At 43.2% G+C, this 23,429-nt stretch overlaps 1 protein-coding gene across 3 annotated transcripts; it reads left to right on the top strand.

Annotated features, from left to right (window-relative positions):
- Window positions 1–272: 272 nt before the first annotated feature.
- has2 (hyaluronan synthase 2) lies at window positions 273–19,513 on the top strand. 3 transcript variants are annotated; one of them, XR_006030978.1, is made up of 5 exons: window positions 273–726; window positions 6,738–7,364; window positions 9,943–10,044; window positions 11,347–13,354; window positions 19,499–19,513. XR_006030978.1 is itself a non-coding variant. In XM_042087703.1 (4 exons), the coding sequence occupies exons 2-4, from the start codon at window positions 6,738–6,740 to the stop codon at window positions 12,274–12,276; spliced, it is 1,659 nt and encodes a 552-aa protein (XP_041943637.1). In that variant the 5' UTR covers window positions 273–726; the 3' UTR covers window positions 12,277–13,957. The 3 variants fall into 3 exon arrangements, 2 of the variants coding, with proteins under 2 accessions (XP_041943637.1, XP_041943638.1); XM_042087703.1 differs by lacking the exon at window positions 19,499–19,513 and having other exon boundaries at window positions 11,347–13,957; XM_042087704.1 differs by lacking the exon at window positions 19,499–19,513 and having other exon boundaries at window positions 9,943–10,017; window positions 11,347–13,957.
- Window positions 19,514–23,429: the final 3,916 nt, after the last annotated feature.

The following is a 23,429-nucleotide window of genomic DNA, read 5'->3' on the forward strand; positions in this document are numbered from 1 at the left end:
AAAAACGAATTTCCTAATATAGTGCAGACAAATATTGTCCAACGGTGAGTGAAATTCAAAATCGGTATATTTGACTGGTCAGTCCCGTTAATTAGCAAAGTAACTTGGAGTGTCGATTTGGAGGTTTGAGCTGGTAGTTCTTTTTTTTTTTTTTTTTTTTTCTTCAACAAGTTGCCGCCCCTCTCGTCCACACAACCTTCCCCCCTTATTAAAACAAGTACAAAACTCGCCGGGTTTAAGGAGTCTTACCAATGCTAGGGCTGCAGGAAGCATAAACCAGGGGCGCCTGGAAGAAATTAGACGCAGGAAAGGTAGAAGTAGAGTTCTGCGGCAGTTCACAGCTTTAACCTGTAAGCTTGGAAAAACTTGAATTAATACCAACCCTTGTCTCCAACCTTGACTACTGTTGGATGTATTTTCCCTTTTTTGTAACATTTGATAAGTGACATCACCAAAACAGACTTTCAAGATGTTTATACATTTAAAAAAGGCATACACTAGGCTATATGATTTATGAGTAAGAGGATAAAGAAGAAGACAAATTTTCAGGCATTATATGGAAAACGTGGATATTGCACATCCTTGCAACTGTATGAAGGGAGTGTTGAGCTTCATGAAGGCTATTCAAAAGAACTCCAAAAAACTTTTACACAGTTTCAGCGCTGAAAACGGAGCCTCGTCTGACTGCATCATATAGGACCTGGACAACCACATAGCTGCTTCAAGGTACGAGTCAATTATAATTTCTTCGCGTCCTCAGTAGCAGGCATGACAACACAATTGAGTACTACGTGTAGTCCATTATCTGTACAAATATCTTCTCCCTTGACAAAACACTTATGGCTGAGCTTGCATAAATGTCAATAAAGGATGCATATGCCGCGTGTGTAAATGAATGAAACTCACTGTATCTTGTCATATGGAGTTAGTTACATACTGACCCCTGGAGACTCCATTGGATACTACTTGCCAAAACACTAGATTTTTACAGTAAAGGATGGAGACCAAGATTTTGCGCTACATCTTCTCGTTCCATTGAAACGGTCTGTAAGTGTTCATTGTGGTAAAGTTATGCACTCTTGGGTCGGGTGTATACCTCTATGTCCACATTCTATGGAAAACATGACATTGATTTCTTGTACTGCTTTACTACTGCCTGTTGGAAACAATGGTCGCTCTAGATTTTAAGGAAAATTGATCATTTTTGGAGTGATATTGCGATTGAGGCAACAATGGCAACATGATAGTAAGTGAAACCATCAGAATAACACCATGATAGTCCAAAGCTCATCCAACCAGTTCTCATGTGGTAAACCTAATAGCCTGATGATTGTCTTGTTGTATGATTTTCAAATGGATATTTATTTATCCAGCCAAGCTCTTACAAACCAACTCATGCGTGCTTGCGCGGTCACACACACACACACACACACACACACACACACACACACACAGCATTTGGCTAGACGAAGAGATGAAGTTGCTGCAAACCTAGCTGAAGGCAACCCATCTCAGCAACTATAATTGGCCAGATGAGAGTCACAAGAGATGCTGAAGTGCTATATAAATAGTGGCATATGACTTCAGAGATTTTTCACACGCTCAGGTCATTTAGTCTTGATAGGTTCTGACAGTAGGCCAGAAAAAGGACAGCCAATCAAAGGACATTTAAGACATTTCTTACCAGAAATCATGTGAAATTGTAAACTAAACCCTGATGTAATTGAAAGGTATGTGACAAAACCAAAGACTATATTGATATTTATATCAATATTGACATTGATCTCAACAAGCTACAAACTGGTTTCTGGTGGGAGATCATCAATTTCCATGTATGTGTGGTATTTAAGTGAGATAAAGATCCTCCTCAATCCTATGTATGTGTCTGAGGCAGACTAGGTCAAGTCACTTAATCTGGCCAGGGTCTCTGTAATCCAACTGTGAGTGTGAGAACTGTGTTCTGCCCACAGCGGAAGCATTCCACAGGCTGGTCCTCATTAGAGCACAGTTGGGGCTTGTGCCAGCTGTGTCCCTCAGAGACACAGGAAGGTGGAGAGAGGGAAGGAGAGAGAGAGAGGGAGACAGAGAGAGAGAGAGGGAAGGAGAGAGAGAGAGGGAGACAGAGAGAGAGAGAGGGAAGGAGAGAGAGAGAGGGAGACAGAGAGAGAGCCAAAAGGGCTGGGCAAAAGCCTGGGAGCTGCTCCGCCGCAAACGCTGTGCTGTCGGGCGGCCAGTGGGGAGGCCGGCCGTGCGCGGCAGCTTGATGGATGCGTCTCGAAAGTTGGTGGAGGCGCAGAGCAGCAGCAGCGTCAGCGTCGGCGTCGGCAGCCGTGGCTCTTTGCCACGGCCGTAATCGGCGGCGCTGGAGACACCCACGGCTCCCCACCCTGCCTCTGAGAAACACGCAGTCCTCGCCCACCCAGAAGCAGTTAGTGGGGCTGGCTGCTGCGGGGCTACCCGAGTTCCAGGAGAAGAGGGTTTCAGGGGGACTGGAGGCTGCTCAGGCTGGGATGAGCTACTGCTGTTAGCTTTAGCGTTAGCTTGTCTCAGTCCCAGCACACCTGCCTTCAATAACATCGCTGCACGTGGGGCAAGACGGGACCTTCCTACCTTCACCATAACATTCCAACACATGATACTTCTGCAGTCAGAACAGTAGTAGATTAAGGGATTCCCTCCAGCTCAACCCCCCCCCCCCCCACCCGATCCCTCTACACACCCATCCCCCCACGCCCACCAGACCCCCAGCACACACACACACACACACTCACACACACACACACACACACTTTATCACTTCTTGCTTATCACACCTTTAGGACAGCAGCTGCTGTCAACTCCTTCCTCTTTCCTGCCCTGTGTGGCCTCCACGACAGCCACTAATGACTAATGACCATAATTAGGCATCCTCTGTTTGGAGAGTTTGACATTCCCCACACAGACACCCTTATCAATGCGCCTGTTTATAGTAAGCAGTGCTATGTACAGGTTGTGTATTGTCCGTCCATGGCAGGGGACTCACAGGACATCTTGGCCTCTTTTCCTCATCACTTTGGCTGAATAGAGGGAAATAGTTAATTCGACTGGGTTTCTAAGGGATGATGCACTGTGCTCTACTGACATCTTCAAATGTAAGTTATACCAGTTCAAGCCGCCCTAGGGGAAACTTTAAGCCATTAGTCCTAGATTTCCTGCTTGCCATAATGACCGTCTGGAGGGCCATCCTTGTTTTAATGTGTTTCAAATGTTCATTTCCATGACATTGCAGCATGCAGCATCAGCACGTACATACTATACAGCATTGTGGCCTCGTGTGTGCATGTTTACCATACATGAACTCAGACCCGAAATGCTTCAATGTATCAATCATCTCTCACATGGCTTTGCAAGGCTTTACTGTCCTCCTACAGGGAAATGTCCAAGACCCATCATAAATCCTTTTGCCAAACAGCTCACTCAAAGCTTATTGACATTACAGCCAGCTATCTTACCCCTCCCGTGAACAAATTGTTCAGTATCAGGTCCAGTGGAGTTACAGAAGCCATTACTGAACCACTGAGCACTTTACGATACAGCACAAGTGAGTTGCAGTTGTGGAGCGAGACCTTCGCTGGCTGTGTCTTTGGCCAGGCGCTCAGCTTTACGCCAGCCCGGGTGTAATATTTCATCCACTCCCAAGGCTTGAGAGTTGGTTTTCCCCACTGAGGATGATCCCCCCTCTTCGGCTCTCTCTCTCGCCTGCAGCACCCCCCCCGCCCCAAGCGGCGCTTCGCCACCTCTGGCTGCACTCCAGTGGCAGTGCAGAAATGAGCTCAGCCATGTTCAGCTCTGGTGCTGCATGGGTCCTGACAAGGAGCATAAATATTAGGCTCTTATGTAACTTTTACCCCCTTGGTTTCCCTGACAGGCTGCACAAGCAAGTCCACTGTTGCTTCAGTGGGCTTTTGACAGGATGTGTTTGACAGCTCTGATATTGATAAGTTGCCTAAAGGTGAGTGGCCAGATGCTGGCACAGTAAAATAGTTACTAATCACCCAAATCCCTGCTACAGTGTTTTAATTTCTTATTTTACCACATGCTGGTAAATACTGTTGCTCTCTTACTGGAGTTAGATCAACGCTACAATCCTGGTACAGCACTCCAGCTATCATACCAATATGATGATGATGATAGCTTCTTTCAATTTTCCTATTACCACAAATAAGCTGGACAAGTATATATTATGGTCCCCCCCCCCAGTGTCTGTAAATAAAATACTTTTTGTTGTTTTGGTGCAGTGTAATCCAACAGTCCAAGTTAAATCCTTCAAACTCAATGAACAGGAGGGATCTCTCTCACACACACTGTTAAACTGTTCAACTTTCAATAATTTAAACTGTTTTATTCTAATCGGGGGAGAACACCCACCTACTCATACACATACACACACACACACACACACACACACACACAGCACCCATCCACCCAATCACACATGCATCCCTTTATCCTCACTGAGAGCAGATTGCTTTGGATAAACATGAAGCATGACATCACATAAGTTAAACATCCAAAACCTTTGTGGCTTTGTGCTTGTCCTTGCCTTGTGATTAAGGCTCATCCTTCATGTGTGAAACTTCTCAATAGTTGAGGTGAGAGGTCACATTTCAACCATGACACAAGGGTCACCCAAGGTTTACAGTATGACTTAAAAGGGCAGAACCCCCGTATTGATGTGTGTGCTTCTTTACACAGTGTCCATGCCATATGTTGTTGATAGGCTCGCACACGTCTGAGCGCACAGGGTGGGGTGCGGTTTGTCTGGCGGACGCGAGTCAGGAGGCTTGTAAATCCACAGCTGACGTTAGAGGACCTAACACGTGCCAGTTGCACTCACACACTGATTGCGTCTCCACCGTCAGGCTTCCAAAACAATGGCATCTCTATTGCTCCAAGTTTTTTTTCCCCCTTTATTTATATTTTGGCAGAGGCGAGTACATTTCAGGGCCAAGGTTAGTCTCGCCACAGATAGTGCAAGTGTGTGGTGTAAAGAGTAACAGGGAGTGTTTTGGTTTTGCTGGAGTTGCCTTTGACCGCATGCTCTTACTGTACTAATAGTATCTCAACACATTTTTTTTTCTCCGCTGTGGACAGAGCATTTTGAGAGTAGCCCCGCAAAATGTTGAAGTTTCATCGCGCGTGCGTTCCCACGGAGATATGAAGGCATGATGTCAGAGGGTGGTGCTCCACTCAAGTGTCTGCCAAGCAGATGGGGGAACAGCATTCGAAGAGAAAGCTGGAACAAAGGGCTACATCACTGATCAGACCTTAGCAGGGGGAGTGGTACAGGGGGAGTGTGTTAGTCCTTTGTGAGGACCAGTCTCGTTTCTTTGCGAAAGATGTGGTGGCTCTTCTTAGGATCTTCTTCTTCACACACTTCTCTCATGCTTCTGCCTCTTCATGCATTCGTCTACATTTGGTTACATTGTGGAAAAACCTTCCCACACTTTCAGGTCTCAAACTGAAATGAGCTGAAATGAGGGCCACTCTCCAGGTCCTTTAATAGGGGGGGTGCAATAGGTCAGGGGTTCCCAAACTTTTCCACGACAAGGCCCCCCAAATACCACTAGGTTCTGGCCAAGGACCCCCTTGATGTGTTATTAAACCCATCGACAATACTACGGCAAATGTAAAAATACCTTAGGCTAATCCTAATAATTATTTTAGCCACAAGCACTTTGCGATTGAGCATACAGTGTGTAAAAATTGCATTTGGAGCTTTCTGCTATATGAGAGCTATCACTCTACTATTATTCCCAGTCATTATCATGGAAAATATAATGTTCAGATATGCGACAAATTATTCTAATGGCTTTGTATAACAACCCTCATAGTAATAGGTATATTTAAAATTTTTCAAATGTATTTATTTGTTGCTTTTATTTTTCCTTCCAAATTGCTGAGGCCCCTCTGGCACCCACCCGCGGCCCCCACTTTGAAAACCACTGCAATAGGGCATGATGATGGCAAAAATCCACTGTTATTTCAAAACATTTGGTCATTAAAACCCCTGATAAATAGCTAGTTGTGCATTGTGATATAACATCAGCCTATGAATGTGCTTTTATCAAATGAATGAATATTATATTATGTTAACTTTCAACTGAAAGACGTGTCTCTGAAGTCATGCTGCTCTTCACTCCCTCTTATAGGCTATGCATTTGAATGTTTGGTGGTAATGACATTTTTTGGTCATTCTGCAATACTGTAAGATGTTGCCTCATTACTGAATAATGACAAATGACAAATACTTCTCGTCTTCTCGAAAGTGCTTCTCGTCAGCATCTCCTTTTTCTTCAGAAAGACGTTTTATTGTGTTCATAGTTTAGTGATAGCTACCACATATTTCCAAGGAATAGCTTTGTTGATTCCCTTGTAGATAAGATCTTTCGATTGTTTTGGTTGGCTGACCCACATTAGTGCTAAGTGATGCAAGTGACTCATCCTGGTGAATTTTTTACAGGGGTGGTATCACTATTTGAATATTGTTATGTTTGACCATTGATTCCCAAACAATCCTTGCACATATCCCTTGCAGGCCTCTAGTTAGCACTAAATGTCCTCCAATTGTTCGTGTATACCTAATATTTGACAGTGCAGCCAAAGGATTAATATACAACATGACGTGTCTCTTTTTTGTGTTGCTCTCCAGTTAATTTAATCTCTCTCTCTCTCTCTTTCTCTCTCTCTTTCTGCAGATGGGATGTGACAAAGTCATTACCTACCTTCGGATTTTTGGGACAACACTGTTTGGAGTCTCCCTACTCGTGGGAATCTCTACTGCCTACATCATGGGCTACCAGTTTTTCACCACTGCTGGCAACTATTTGTCATTTGGTCTTTACGGGGCCATACTCGTCATTCACCTCATCATCCAGAGCCTGTTTGCCCTGCTGGAACACAGGAACATGCGGCGTTCGCTGGAAACGCCCATCAAACTCAACAAGTCCTTGTGCCTGTGCATAGCGGCTTACCAAGAGGACCCCAGCTACTTGAGGAAGTGCCTGATATCGATCAAGCGCCTCACCTACCCCGGCATCAAGGTGATCATGGTCATCGACGGCAACAAAGAGGACGACCTGTACATGATGGAGATCTTCCGGGACATCATGGGCCACGACAAGGTCTCCACGTTCATCTGGAAAAGCAACTACCACTCGCGAGGTCCCGAGGAGACCAACGAGTCGTACGAGGAGAGCAAGCGGCAGGTGGCCCAGCTGGTGCTCACCAAGAAGTGTTTGTGCATCATGCAGAAGTGGGGTGGCAAGAGGGAGGTCATGTACACACCCTTCAAAGCCCTGGGAAGGAGTGTGGACTATGTGCAGGTGAGGAGCGCTGGGGGGTTGGGATGGGGGGGAGGATTGGCGTCTGGAGGGATAGGATGGGGGGTGGGGGGTGGTTGTTTGTAGGTGTGTGTGTGGGGGGGGGGGGGGGGTTGACTTGGAGAGGTCATGCCAAACCAAATAAGACCATGAGGAGGGAGAGGTGGTGGGCTGCACAAAGACACTTTTGTGCGGCCGCTGGACGGAGGCGGCGCAGCGCTGCAAACAGAGATGATGTTCATGCAGGCCAGCCGGATGGGATGTTCATTCATATGCTTGGGTACAGATGGGGGGAGGCAGAGTACATTTCCACTGTCACAGACCAGCAGTGAGCTCTCAGCAAGTCTCAGCATGCAGGGGAAAACTTCATTTAGTAGATCAAAATTGCATTGAAATGTTCATTGAAATGTGCATTTGTCCACATTAACATGCATGTCTTTCTACATTATGCCTACACAGCAAAATACAAAAAATATGAAATATAAACCTTAAGTCCTAAGAACATCCTTATTTGTAATATATATGTAGCTGTAATTAACTGTTACTCGCATAACTTATCGTCTGCATATGCAAAAGTTGCACTTTAGTCCTACATTAGACCAATTAACTTCCATTCAACGAGTTCGTCCTTTTGTTTTAGTCTGTTGTAGTCTGCAAACATAGTGGAATCAGGAATGTCAGAAATGCACATAATACATGAATGGCCTTGTGCGGGGAAATTTCACTACTTTTATATGCTGGATAATAGTGTCAAGCTCTAAAAAGAAACTGTGAATTATGTGCCTTTATCACTGCCACCGCAAGCACCTGGTTTCAATGAGTTCCCTGACCTCTAGTTCAAGTTCAGAGCCATAATTAAATTTAGGCCTATCAGTGCAAAGCCTGAGCTGACTACCAGGTTTGTGTGTGTTTTTTTGCGTCTGTGGGGTCGACTCTTATATGTGGCTGTGAGTGGCACTATCTTGATTACTTTAGAGAAAGCTAAGAGCTTGTTTGCGGGCCGCGTGTTTGAAAAAGGATGGCAGCAAAAAAAAGTAATAGATATTACAGCACAATTCTTCAACTGTGTCTCCAAATTAGCAACTGGGCAACCACTGGGAAAGCACTAAAAACCTTGTTATTGTGTTTTGGTTTTCTATTATATCGTATGCAAATGACACAAATGATACCTTTCAATGATTTCTATTTTTCTAAGAAATCTATTGCTTCTCGCTGGCCCTATAGCCATGTTCATAGTGAGCAGTATGCAGATGCAGCAGGTACTGGGTAAATGTCTTGGGCCTCTGGCCTTATCATTATAATCCACCTGCACAATTTAAAGTCACTCTTAGTGAATAGCTATAGACCGCATTACGGTATTCAACACGTGTGTTTACAGGGCATCAAAGGCACAGTCTCTCTATCTAAGCAGTCATCTGAATGAGTCATGATTGCTTGCAGTTCGTTATATTGATGACTCCTAATCTGTATCTCATCACAGGGTTTCGTAATTGACTCATAAAAGTGTGCATTGAGAACACTCTGTGAAGACCATTCATTTATGGTTAGTGGAAGATCCCATCGACCCTTGTTAAATGGACTGATATATGTTTATGTTTCTTGAAGTATCAATAACAAAGGCACATCAGTACATAAAAAACACGGTGTGGAGAGTGGATTAAAGTGATATTCAATAAATAAATGAGAGCGAATGAAATAAAACAACATCATTTGTAAATGCGTTTAGAGCATCTTAATGAATAATATTTAACTTTACCCTCATTTAAGAACAGTCAGTTTTACTTATTCTGTGATAAACATGTTTTGATATAAGATACGTTCACAAAAACATGTTTTTGATATGTGACGCATTCTTCAGATCTCAGGGTACATATTGTAGGTAATGATATCAAACACATTCAGTACAAGAGCAGAAATGCTTTCCATAAAAACGCCTCTGTCAAGTCAACCTGGGGGGAAACCAAGTTTCTATCCCACCGCATCATGTTGCTGTGATGCTTGGGGGATCTTGATAAAATCATGTCCCATTAAGGCATGAAAAGGAGTCTTGTGTCCTGACAACAAAGATCAGCTGTGCAAATGTCAGTGTCCACAAACTGTAGAAAACAGTACAGCTGCGGGCTTGAATGTGACTTAAGACTGTTTTAGATTGCGGATTTATAAAAGTTATAAAAGTTTTATGTAGCCATGGCAATGTTTCCACATTCACTGGATCGGGGGGCTCAATTAGACAAAATAAAAGATTCCAAAAGGTTTCTGTTTTTAGTGTTTTAGTAAGGGTTCCAGCAAAGATCCTTGATCCGTTTCAACCCTCTCTGATTCCAGCCTAGTAGGGCACCATGGTAACCCATCTGTTTACATCTGTCTGTTGTTAGGGTATCATAGTGATAATGCTTGTGCCAGCATGTCAACATAAAAGTTTTGTGTCAGTGAGGACTACAAAGGAACATGCCTGTGACCTTCCATGAACTTTAGCATGACCTCATAGGCATTGGAGTTTACAAGGCTGGGTGCATGTGGGAATTTTGTGTGTGTATGTGAGACATTGCATTTTACAGGTGGATTTGTGATGTTTTGTCAGGTGTGTGACTCGGACACCATGCTGGACCCCGCTTCCTCAGTGGAGATGGTGAAAGTACTGGAGGAAGACCCCATGGTGGGTGGAGTTGGTGGTGATGTCCAGGTAACCTGGCAACCTTGTTATTATACACGAAACACGTACATTCGCAACATGCTCCTCCATTTATTTATTATTTGTTCATTTGTTTGTTTATGTCTTGATGTCTGTGCTTTACGCGTATGCTGGCGAGCCACAGCGCTCCGTCCAGCATCTTTGCTTCTGTTTATTGTCAATTATTTGTTAATTTGTCTGTTTATGTCTTGATGTCTGTGTGTGGAGCGCTTTGGGTTGCACTCTACATAAAAAAATGCACTTCATAAATAAACTTTACTTTACTTTACTTACTTTACTTTACTTGTAAAATATCAGACTGACTGTCTGGGAGCTAATTAGTGGCATTGGTAATTCAAGGGACCATGCGGGGTAAAACAGCCGTTTCATGAAATTCTTTAAGGATTACAAGATGACAGAGATCCTTAGGTCAAAACGAAACCCAAGAAGGTTTTTTTTTTCAGGAATGTAATTAAAAACCAGAAGAAATAAAACTTAAAAAGAAAAGAAAGTTTAAAACACATGGTATTTCTGATTTGTGTGGGTCACGCTGCATGCTTTTGTCAAGTGGTGTGTTCACAGTCAAACTGAATGAAGTGGTGAACTATCATCATGTACAACACCAAATAAGTCAATGTCAATGTCAATGTCAATTTTATTTATATAGCGCATTTACAGACGGATTAGCCGCACCAAACTGCATCACAATAAAGTGCAATAAATAAATACAGGAAGGTACAAAAACAAAAAGTGGTGTCAAATGTTTTTATATGGCATGTAGACATTCCACTGAACTATATTTGGCACAGCATTATTTCTGTCAAAATTAGCTATAATTGTATGTAGAGCAAAGCAAAAACCTTCATTCAGACTAATAACACAGATTAAGTTTAAAACTCATAACTTATTTAATTTGGTGAAATTTCCAGTAATGTAATTTAATTGACTGCAAAATGTTCAAGAGATTGAATACAGGGAATCTGTCCAAAACAATTTGAGTATTTGACATTTTGTTACATTTTTGAAGCTTTGTCTTGGCTGTGAACCCTGACATATAACACATACAAAATAACTTTTATAGATATGAATGGTCATTTTCAAATATGTGTCTGTGTGAAAATATCTTAAATTAAACATTACTATAATTGTATTCCTTTATAGCCTTTTATTATGAGAGCATCCTTCATATGAGTTTTCTTAGTCTTTATTTAACACTCCTAAGCAGTTGGTAACTGATTTACATTCTAAGAGCTGTATAGAAATAATCACAACAGAATGCAAAACAAATTGAAAACCTCTTCTCCCCTTTCACAGATTCTCAACAAATATGAGTCCTGGATCTCATTTCTCAGCAGTGTCCGGTACTGGATGGCCTTCAACATAGAGCGAGCCTGCCAGTCTTATTTCGGCTGTGTGCAGTGCATCAGTGGGCCCCTCGGCATGTACCGAAACTCTCTGCTGCAGGAATTCCTTGAGGACTGGTATAACCAGACCTTCATGGGCAGCCACTGCAGCTTTGGCGACGACCGTCACCTCACAAACCGCGTGCTGAGCCTCGGCTACGCCACCAAATACACGGCGCGCTCCAAGTGCCTGACAGAGACCCCCATCACCTACCTGCGCTGGCTCAACCAGCAGACGCGGTGGAGCAAGTCCTACTTCCGCGAATGGCTCTACAACTCCATGTGGTTTCACAAGCACCACCTGTGGATGACGTATGAGGCGGTCATCACAGGCTTCTTCCCGTTCTTCCTGATCGCCACCGCCATCCAGCTCTTCTACCAGGGCCGCCTCTGGAACATCCTGCTTTTCCTGCTGATCGTTCAGGCCGTGGCCCTCATCAAGTCGTCCTTCGCCAGCTGCCTCCGTGGCAACATTGTCATGGTCTTCATGTCCTTCTACTCAGTCCTGTACATGTCCAGCCTGCTGCCCGCTAAGATGTTCGCCATAGCGACGATCAACAAGTCTGGCTGGGGCACGTCGGGGAGGAAGACCATTGTTGTGAACTTCATCGGGCTGGTGCCCATATCAGTGTGGTTCACCATCCTCTTCTTTGGCATTATATACACCATCATCCAAGAAACCAAAAAACCCTTTCCTGAGTCTGAGAAGATTATCTTGATAATCGGCGCAATAGTATACGCCAGTTATTGGGTGGTGCTTTTGACGTTATATGTGGTACTTATTGCAAAGTGTGGCAAGAGGAAGAGTGAACAGCAGTACGACATGGTACTGGACGTATGAGCGTCTCCCTGTGGTCCCCTTGCTTCTCTCCACTACGTTTACATTGTGAAAGTATTGTAAGACTGACCCTAAGATGGACTCTCAGGTAGGTGATCGACACCTGCGACACCCACCGCAAAAAAGAGAAATCTTTGCTGCTGTGACTGAAACAAACAAACAAACAAGCAAAAAAGGTATTGTGATGTTCAAGAAACAATATGTAGGCTGTCCTGAAATGTGCACCACCAAAAAATGGGCATCATTTTCCTGAAATTTTTGCTTTTGTTTTTGTTTCACATATGGAAGTATGAATTCCGATGCACTTTTTAAATGTTTCACTCTCATTGCATGTAATGCTTGACAGACAAATTTGAAGTACCAAATACCTCAGTGGTTACGTTGTCACAGTGTGAGTGATCGGGATGCAGTCACGCAAGGCGCATTCTTGTCTGAAATAATTTATGATAGTTTTTTAACATTGTGTATGTAAATGGTTTTTTAAAACAAAAGCCAAAAAAAAAACAGAACTTAAAAGCATTTGGTCATGCTGTACTTTTTGATTTGCATATTGTATTTTATTACCTTTATATATAGACATGTTTATTTTTGTTTAGCCACCAAAGATTCTTTATTTTCATTCTTTTTTGTATGAAATCAATCAATGCATTGTGCATTAGACTGTTGAGACAATGAATTATGTATCTGACCAAAAATGTGAAATTAAGAAGCTGGGTTTTTTCCCCCCTGCAATAGTAACAATAAAATGCAATTCTAGGGATAAGTTATTGATCTACAAGAAGGGTGATTAACCTGTGTTTCATAGTTTTCATGGAAAGAAAACCAGCATATTTATTAGAGCATTCTGTGGTTTATAGCTTTTTTTTTACCAGATTGAGAGGATTATTTTGATATTTGTTATACTATACTGTAGACATACCAAAATGACATTAGTGTTGTTCCTGTTTCGATGGGAGTTTGTGACGGTGCCCTGAACATATGAATTTTCAACATATGGGTGGGTGAACAGAGCGTGAACAAAGAGTGAAAATATGATGCAAAATCCTGCACAAAATCAAAGCTGTAACTTTTGCACAATAGTGTCTATGCTCTGTGTTGTGAAGCATTTGTGGTTCTGCTCTGCCTTGCTTGTCTCCTGTTGTTGATGAAACTGTCGAGGGCTGTGTCATTCTGTATCTCACGTGCCTGGCCTCCTGTTTCAGCCACAGGTTAAGACAAATATTTATCACTGAATGTCCGCCAATGAAAGGCAGCAGGAAACAAATGTTGTGCCTAAATTACGTGCCTTAACCAGCAGTCAGTTGGATTGGCTGATATCCTGGATTCCGAACTGCTGGATTTGAGCCTACTGTTTTAAACCCACATTCCCACCCCCTGAAACTCATTAGAAAATCACCACCCCATCTTGTAGTCACTTCTATTTCCAATGAAGGACACCTTTATACAATTCATCAACACCAAGACCAATGTATTTTGAATAAGAGACCATTTCCAACTTTCTATTTTTATAGTAAAGAAGTCATAGCATTTGAAATTTAATTCTGACAACAACAGAATTTCATTAGAGCATCAAGATGTGTGTTTCCTTTGATTTTTGTTTCATGTCGGACATCTTATGGACAGTGTTGTCAAAAAGCACTTTTCATTTTTGTGCCAAAATTAATAAAATGATATGTTGCTTTTATTGGTATTTGTGCTCCTTTGTAAACATAATACATATAAGCTATGAAGTGAAATTTGTCCAAAGTAATTATGCTCATGCAGTTGAGTAGTAACAACTGTGTTACTACATGGTTATTGGTAAAGTTATGTAAGCCCAGATTGGTACTGTCGAGCGACGTTACACAGGAGTTGAGCTAGCTGGCCACTGCTATTCTATTTTACTGGTGACAGATGGAGAGAGTAAACGAGTACAAGGCCTCCTCTGAGAAAGTATCAAGGGTGATAGGTTCCCATGGCAGTGGTTTTTGTTTACAGTACACACAAGCTGAAGGATCAAGTGGCCAAAAACCAAGGGTCTAGACTTCTCAGACTTCTAAAAAAAAAGGCAGAAAAGCTGTTAGTCTTTCCACATTACTTAATCGTCTAATGACTGCATCGTTCTCATCGTGCAAAGGGAGGAAATCAAGCGAAGGTTTACCACTGGTTAGAGGGCACAGGGGCAGGCACAGCACTCAGTTATTCTACTGGACTAGTCGTTAGCCTGTGATCCCAACTCCTATTTTTAGCACCCTCATTCAAACCTGCTCCAGACTACACAGAATCACGCTTCACGGGTTCCCACAGAGCACAGTGTTCCTCAGACCTGCTGCTTCCATAAGCAAGTGGCACTCCCTGGAGCTTCTAAGCTGGAGGTGAAGCTGGTGGTGGTGGTGGTGGTGTTGGTGTTGCTGCCTGCGACCCCTCCGTGTGAGCCGGGGTATGGGGGAGAGGCGCTCAGCCGTTTGGAGAAACAAACGTGAAGGAATCTCGCGCCTCATGTCTTACAAGGGGGCCGCTCCTCTCAGTGGAAAAAGAAAGCCTGAACATGCTCGCCAGGAAGGAGCTTGGGCGCACAGAATGTTTCCGTATTCCCTTGAAAGTGAGCGGTTATAAACATCAACTAAAAAGTCGCACCATGTTACAGTAGCTACCTTTTTTCTGAGGAAAATGCATCTGTTTTGAGTGTTTTGTGCCAGTGCCAAAAGTCTGACTGCCACCCAGCACCAGGCCTGCGGGGATGTTTTCTGAAGTAATGGAGCAGACCTCATCTGTGGCCGCGCACTGAGGCCTGGGCCCATGTGTCGGAGAGAGAGGGAGAGAGAGAGAGATGGAGAGAGAGGGAGAGAGAGAGATGGAGAGAGAGAGAGATGGAGAGAGAAAGAGAGAGAGAGCCTGCTGCTCCGCGGCTCTGCCTCAGCAGTCTCATGAGCGTCAGCAGCTCACGCCATGGGTCAGCTCTGCCAAAAACATTAAAACACTCTCTCACTTCCTTCTCTCTCTCTCTCTGTCTGACTCTCTCTATCTCTCTTTGTTTTCTCTATCTCTGGTCACTCTCCCCCCCAACCCCCCCCCCCCCCCCCCCCCCCCAGCCCTAACTTCTCTTCCTCCCTCTCTCTGTCTGTATCTCTGTCTGTCTGACCTGGATTCTATATTCCCAGCAGTGGAAATGGATTTATCTCATGTTATGTTCTGTTGCCCTCACCCCCATTTTTCTTGGCCCGACCTGCACACAGTGGAAGCACTATGGTTGTCATGGGCACCATAAGAATAGGGGAAGGTTGTGTGACGTAATAGTAGTTCTGCTAGCTTTTTAGTCCATTATACATATAACTGTGGTGGTGATTTTCAGGGCTGCTTGGCTACTAAGTGCTTGCACTGAAGTGGTCTGATGTCTTGTACATTTCATCATGCAAGGATGGGCACTGCTGGTGTGGTGTGGAATCTAAGAGGAAGGTGGAGGGAGGTTTTGTTTTGCATGTGGATAATTCTTTACTTGTGATTTCAATTTGTTGAAGAATTAAATAATCAGATGCTTCTTTTCCCAAGCTAAGAAGATAAGATACTCACAAGATCAAAGGATTACTGGTCTACTGTAAAACTGTTTGGAGAGGCTACTGAAGCAAAAAAGTCATGATGCCAATTTCCTCAGGAAATTAAATTTGAAGAGGAGAGAGATGAGGATATAAAGTTAAACGAGCGTTAATTATATAAAGGGGAACTGGAGTGATGCTATATTATGATAGACAGAAATATGATACAAAGATTTACATGGGAATTATGCACATATGCAGTTTTATAGTGCTTATCCTATAGATAACACATAATTTTCATTCATCAATATTTCATCTTACTTTAGCATACTTTGAACGAGTAGATGCTAATGTTATCATTACACTGTCAGCAGCATTACAGGAACACAATGCAGCTCTTTTACCTTAAAATAACTGCTTCAAAACCCATTCTGATGCTACACTGACTTATACCAAGGAGAATGAATAACATGGCCAATGAGCACCCGGATCGCTTGATATTGCACTATGTAACACTGTGTAGGATTGTGACCCTTTCAGTCAGTTTATGGGTACCATCTTAAAATTGTGTTGAATATTGACGCTAAGGGGCATATCAATTCTTCCATTGTGTTTCTTTGATGATGTTCATTCAAAACGGCATGCAGTAGCCCCTTCATTCTATCTTAATGGTGAAGAACTTAGCCCCGGTCTCTGTGTTTTACAAGCACTGTTAGCCACACAGCTTCACATTAGGAAGATTCATGTTCTCAATGTTTATCCCTCCATATTTTCTGGCCAAGCTGCACATAGCATGTAGGGTGTGGATGGTAAAGTTGCTTCAATCTGCTGAGCTATTGCCAAAGTCCTTTCCTTTCATCAGTAAATGTGTGTGTGTGTGTGTGTGTGTGTGTGTGTGTGTGTGGTGTGTGTGTGTGTGTGTGTGTGTGTGTGTGTGTGTGTGTGTGTGTGTGTGTGTGTGTGTGTGTGTGCGAATGTGTGTTTTATGTTAATCGTTTCATTGTTCGGGCCGGTGGGGATAGACTCACACTGAGACACATGGTTGCAGACTCCTTCCCTGGAGTTGTGCTCTGGCGTCATTCCTCTTCCATTAAGGCCCCTTCACAGAAATCCTATTTACTTTGTTAACAGAGGCACAGAAGAAACCATGACTTTCTCAGAGAAAGTTTGTCAAACTGTACAGCAGTGGTTGAGGAAATCAAATCCCACATTAAAAGAGACAGAGTGAGTGAGTGAGTGAGAGTGTGTGTGTGTGTGTGTGTGTGTGTGTGTGTGTGTGTGTGTGTGTGTGTGTGTGTGTGTGTTAGTGCATGTGAGAGTGTGTGTGTGTGTGTGTGTGTGTGAGTTACAGAGGGACAGAGAGAGGGAAAAGGAAACTCCCGCCCATTAACCCTTCTCCCCCAGTCTTCCCAGTGCTGGCCAGCAGCTGTGAGTTCCATTTGAGGGAGTTTCACGCATAAACTCCAAAGAATCTGACACAGCTGAAAGCACAGCCCCTCCAGCCCCTGCAGCCCCTCCTGCTCTCGACCCTCAGACACGCTCGTCCTCACCGCTCTCTAAACCACACAGCCACATGACTCAGCCCTCTGACACAAGTCAGGGGAATGAGGAGCTGCGAGGGCCATAGGATCGGGGTTGTTAATTGTGTCTTGAGCTTTAAGATCCATAGAGAACCATTAAGTAATGTAAATCTGATCTTTCTTTTTTTTCCAGAAAAACTAAGGTACATTTTGACATTTGTTTTGTGTCAAACTGGATAATCAGGAAGATTTTGTTTTTAGATTTTTGCATTCATGAATTATTCCTTCATATCATCAGTAGATGGTGTTTTAAGAAATGACAAGATGAAGGACATGTTATCTGACCTAAGTTTATGATCATTTATATTTTAATTTCTAATTACAGGACTTGGAAACAATTAAAATAAGCTCAAATTATACTAAATAAAAAACACTGTTGCCTAGGTTTTTTTTACACTTCATCTGGCATCTGGTTTATTCTATACATAACTGGTAGCATAAAATCTCCACAGACCAGACTTTGTGAAGTGCAACACCAGGGAATAGTTCATTTAATAAGCCATGTCAATGGACACAATTAAGTAATTGAGGGTTAATTATGGGAGTCCACCTTCCCCCGTCAAAATGACAGTGGCAAAGGGAAGTGAACTAGGGGTGCTGGGAGAGGTGAAATACTCCACAAACACTCAAAAGTGACAGGTTCAGCAGACACAGCCATAAATCAAGTCTCGTAGAGAGGATAAACTGAGTAAGAAAGGCAAAAGAATCAATCATCTCATTCAAAAACGCAGAATTCATCGACCAGCCAGCAGCTTGTCCAGTTAGCTTGAAACTGGGACATGAACGGCCACTGCCCAGAAGGTTTGGGTCTGCCAGGAATCACTTTCTCTACTGGAGAGCGAAGAGTTCCGTTTGTAAACATGAAGTCAGAACAGCAGGGACTGGTCCAGTCCAGCGCGATGTCCTCAGTGTCCCGTGCGGCATGTGGTCGCTCTCCAGCTGTGGGCAAAACGCTTGGCAATTTGTCAGATGTGCTGCGAGTGATCATCTCTGCCTGTTTATTTGACAAGGCCTGCTAAGGAACCAGTGAGCAGTGGGAGACACTGCTATTGTTCAGTCTTGACCACCATGGGTATCAGATACTGGACTAATTGAAATGGAGGAGAATGTCTTAAAAGAGAGACCTGGATGAATGCCAAGCCAAGACATGAAAAGAATTCAACATATGCTTGTAGTTGACAGTTTACCATAGCTGACCAAGATGCTGTAGTATACGATAACATAGTCAACTGTAACATAGTCAACTGTATTTTCGATGACTCAGCAACACCATATACAGTCATATCCTACAGAATATGTACAAGGCTGTTCATGTGAAGTGAAATAATATTGCTCAGATTTCTTATTCATTTGCAGCTTTACACATGGTTTATATATGGTTTATACATGGTTGATTACACTGCAGGCATTCAATCTATCCAGCCTTTCTTGCAGACCATTCTTTTGAATTGTTCTTTTGTGTTGCTCTTTTTGCATGTTGCAGTTTTTCTACATCCACTGGCACACGGACCTCCTCAAATCTGTAAGTCTGTTCTTGGCAGGGAAAAAAGGCAAAGCTTTCTTCCCCCTGAATAACAAAAGCTGCACATAAACACTCCAGCCCCCTCTGTGTGTGTGTGTGGGGGGGGGGTGGCTCTGGAAGGCAAAACCTGACCGACCACCAGTGTTGAGGTTAATGTCGGGCTGCCCAAAGCAGCCAGGGCCCTGCTGACCAGCGGAAGGCCCTGCTGGGAATACAGAGACCAGTCCCTTGAAGGTATCTCTTGTGTTGTGAGGCCAGATATCCACACAGGCCCGTGTGCTGAGCCAGGCTTTACACAGAGGGTCATTGATGTAAGGTAGAGCAATTGAAAGCCAAGGGAGAATCTGGAAAGGGATCTGCTGGATTGGGGAACTGCAATCAGAGCCAGGGCAGCTGATGCAATGCAAATTGCAGGGCCCCTTTATTAAATATACCCCTCTTCTCTCACTCTCTCATTCGAACACACATAAGGCAAGTTTGTATTGGACCATACATGTATCTGATGAAGACTATCAGATCCTTTGCTCTTGGCCCTGCCGAGCTCCCTAGTGTGTCTTGGTAGCAGTGATTTGAGACGAGTTCTCTTTGTACTCATAAACCGTGTTGGCCAGTCTGTAGTGTAGTGTCTGTAGTGTGTGTGTGTGTGTCAGTGACTGTGGGGGATCTGAGGTCTCGTCTGCTGACTCCTGCTATGAACTGCAGTCCTCAAAGAGGAAAGCTATTTACACAGGGGAGCATCCTGGGTCACTTCACATTCACAGTATAGCTCACACACAGCATAGTACTGAGGAAGGCACACACTTTGACTAGTACTCAAACTGCACCCTCACCCTCTGGTAGTCGTATTGATTGTATTTATTGTTACCTCCTACTTCAAAGGTCTCCTTTGCAATGTAGCTTGAATGTTGTTCCTCATTTTTGTAAGTCGTTTTGGATAAAAAGCGACTGCTAAATGAATAAATGTAAATGGAATGCAGCTTATGAGCTTATATGACTCGGTCCAGTATCCTCAGCCCTTAGATGTGTGTATCAGCCCATTTAAGTGTGCTTACATGTATGTAGTGGTGAAATTCTAATTGATGCCTATTCATACCATTTTCAAACTTGTAATACATCTTAAGGGAAGATGTTAAGCAGTTCTGATTGTAAAAAAACCCCACATGCACAGCCAAGTGAACACCTACTCCGAATGTTCATTCTGTAGATCTGAAGATCTAAAGATTGTATTTTCTGTTGTGTGTGAATTGGTCAGAGAAAGCAGCCAGTCCCAATGAAATGTCGTCTTAGAGGGATGTTGGCTATTTGCTAAGTGCCTGTTACAGTACTTATTAGGGTACAAGCCTTGGCCTATTTGGACAAAAAAGAAGACAAGTATTTCCAGGATATAACCTTTCCCTAATATCCTTACCTAAACAAATTGATCACTAAAATCACTGAAAATAATTCATAAGAACAGGTATTCAATACAAGCACATTAATCAATAATGAAGTTTAGCTTTCTGGACTCACAAACCATACTCCTCCATGCAAAACCTGTGCAGAAGTCTACATAAAATGGAAGCAGCATGTTTGGAACCCAGTCTAATATTCAGTTGTGAAACCACACATTTGAAATGGTAAATAACAGCAGTGGAATGCCAGTTTGGCAGTAAAAAAATGTCCCCTTCCTTCTGAGTGTGAGTGATCAGTTGATTGAGTACGCAACATCCCACCCCCCCCCCCCCTGGCAGTGTGCAGGCCCTTTGATTTAGTGCTGAACTGGGAGAGTCACTGGGATCCTACCCCAGTCCAGATGCTACATACGTACAAGGACACTTCCTGCTGCTAGGGGCTGCTCACGTCAAACCGGCCGCGACTGCCTGGGTCAGAGTGCACTCTCTGTCCCACGAGGGAGGGTGTGTGCTGGGATGTCACTGATGGGGATTCCATGGCAACACGCTCACTACTGTTGGAATTATCTCATCACCTAATAACAACATCTGGACGTACACTTTGACACATAGCCAAAGGATACCATACCCACCCTTCCAAAAACACATAATGCAAACCACCCCAGCTGTGTGTCTTCTACAGATTTATAGTGTGTGCAAACAAAAACCTCATGGTGTGGACCGTCAACAATGATGAGGTTTAAAGGTTACTACTTTAGATTCAGCCCTCTACTAATGTATGCCTACAGGACACGGAACAAGTGATTAACAGAAAGAGTCTTCTGATCCCAAGCCAGTACTGACATTTAACCAAGTCAGATCTTAAGAACTCTTTTTATCCTTGTGTGCTGATGACTCTAAGACGTGGGGGGGTGGCTTGGAAGTGCTTTCTCAGATGCGGCTGAGGTGGGGTGGTATGTGTGTGTGTGTGTGTGTGTGTGTGTGTGTGTGTGTGTGGGGGGGGGGGGGGGGGGGGGGGGTCTGCTCAGCACATTATTTATGTCACTCACTCGTCACTTTAGGAGTGTGAGGGGATGCACCAGAACTGGTTCTTCACTTACGCCTTACGCACTCCACTCCTCAAGGTTTGACCAAACGGCAGCTTGGAACAGAGCTAGAGTCATGACGTTAGAGAGGAGCGTAGCGAAGAAGGGAAGATGATAAACACAGCTTTAAAGGTTTCCTAGAAAACAATCATCATGTCTGGTCAAACTCCAGGCTTTCGAATGAGTCCAAAGACATCACGGTGCTAAAAAAACACTGCTCTCATGTGCATAGCAGAATGAGACAGTGAGTGAAAGCTGTTGTTCTTTTGTTCTGAAAAGGTTAGTTTTAACATGTACTTCAATGTTTTACAGCAAGACCTCAAAGAATAACATAGGCTCAACCAAAGGCAGAAGATAAATCCCCCGCTATCAATCCTACAACTCAAAAGCTTACCCGTGTTGAACAAACCTGGAATACTCTGTGATACAACAAATTTTTGGTGCAGTAAGCTACCTTAGTTGTTCATGGCACTTTAGTCTCTATAAGCTAACACATTAACTGTGGACAGATTGCATTTCTAGTTAAGCAAAAGCAGAAACAGATGTCTGACAGAGCTGCAGATGGAAGATCGCATTTCAGTGGACGGTCCTTCTTAGGGTGCATCCATGTGAGTGTATGAGTGTGACCGCATGCTTATAACTTAATCACATACGCATACTCTCCCTTTTCCCCGTAGCATTTCAAGAGAGTCGACCTACATGGTTGTATTTAGGCTGGCCGTTTACACTGGCCAACAGCAGTTTATGTTACAAAGCCAAGCAAATGAGCAGAAATCAGCTGAGGGAGAAATGAACACTGGTGGCGTTCAAACACTTTGAAATGCGTTTCAAAGAGACAGAGGGAATCTATTCGGTTTTTGGTTGAAACAGCCTTAGGTTACACATCAGTCATTGTGTCAGGCTGCACTTTCATTGGCATATCTTTGATGCACGGATGTATTCCAATAGCTGACCACCAGTAATTTGGACACAGCCTGATAAATAATTCTAAATTCTAAACAAATCTCTGTATTTACAATTTCCATTTGTATCACCTTTTAAACTGTTTCACAACTTTTGAGACAAATACCTGATTGATATCAAGTGTAAATGACGAGCGGATGTGCGTTTTAGTGCATTGAGAGTGTTTATATGATGTTCTGTTGCTCTTCTTAAACAATCATCACGTTTTCATGCAGCCAATAAATGGTTTTGAATCAGTTTAGGCCTATTGGGAATAAACCGAATATGCGTGTGTCTTGTAAACACCTTATTCTGGTTGAAATAAACCGAAAAAGGCCATATTCGGTTTACTAATAAACCGTTTGCACACCCTAGCATATGCCTGTTTTAAACGGAATATGCTCCCAGAAGGAAGAGTGTTGTAGGCCTGCTCGTGCTCAATAGACAGAATGCCTATTTGTAGGCTGCATCGCTGACTTATTCGGAATAATGTCGATTGCTATGTAAACAGGAATATGCTCAAAATGTGACATTGTACTTGCTTGTAAACAGGTTAAACGGAATATTGATATAAACGGAATTTGGGCAATAAACTGATTCAAAACCGTTTATTCCCGGCATGAAAACGTGATAAATGACAGCAGTTCATTCTGTTTACCACATATGATTCCCATCTCACCACTGACAGAGCATCCACCTGAATTGCAGAAGAAAATAGGATTAGGGTGAAAAGACTCAACCATAACAGCCAGGCTACTCTGGGTGCACTATTGAACCCTCCGTTCGTGGAGAGTAAAAAAAGTTTTTAGAAGACTATAGGTCTAGAAGCAGAAAGACCTTGCTTACAACAGCAAAATCGTCATGATTAATCTTCTTAAAGAACATGTCTAAGTAAGTACAAAAGCATTGAAACTGTTCAAGCTACACCTTGTGAAATGAAAAAGGGAAAGATACCAAATATTTTGTGGAATCATTTCAACCTTTGCAGCTTTGTAGCTCCTCATAAAATAAATATTTGGTTCATATGGTTTGCTGGTGAGGTCTGCGAGAAAAGTGGACAATACAACCACAGAGGACAGAGGGCCTGGAGTCAGACTGGGGGAAATACTAACCTAACATACAAC

Source organism: Alosa sapidissima, chromosome 3 (assembly GCF_018492685.1).
Source record: "Alosa sapidissima isolate fAloSap1 chromosome 3, fAloSap1.pri, whole genome shotgun sequence".
NCBI lineage: Eukaryota > Metazoa > Chordata > Actinopteri > Clupeiformes > Clupeidae > Alosa > Alosa sapidissima.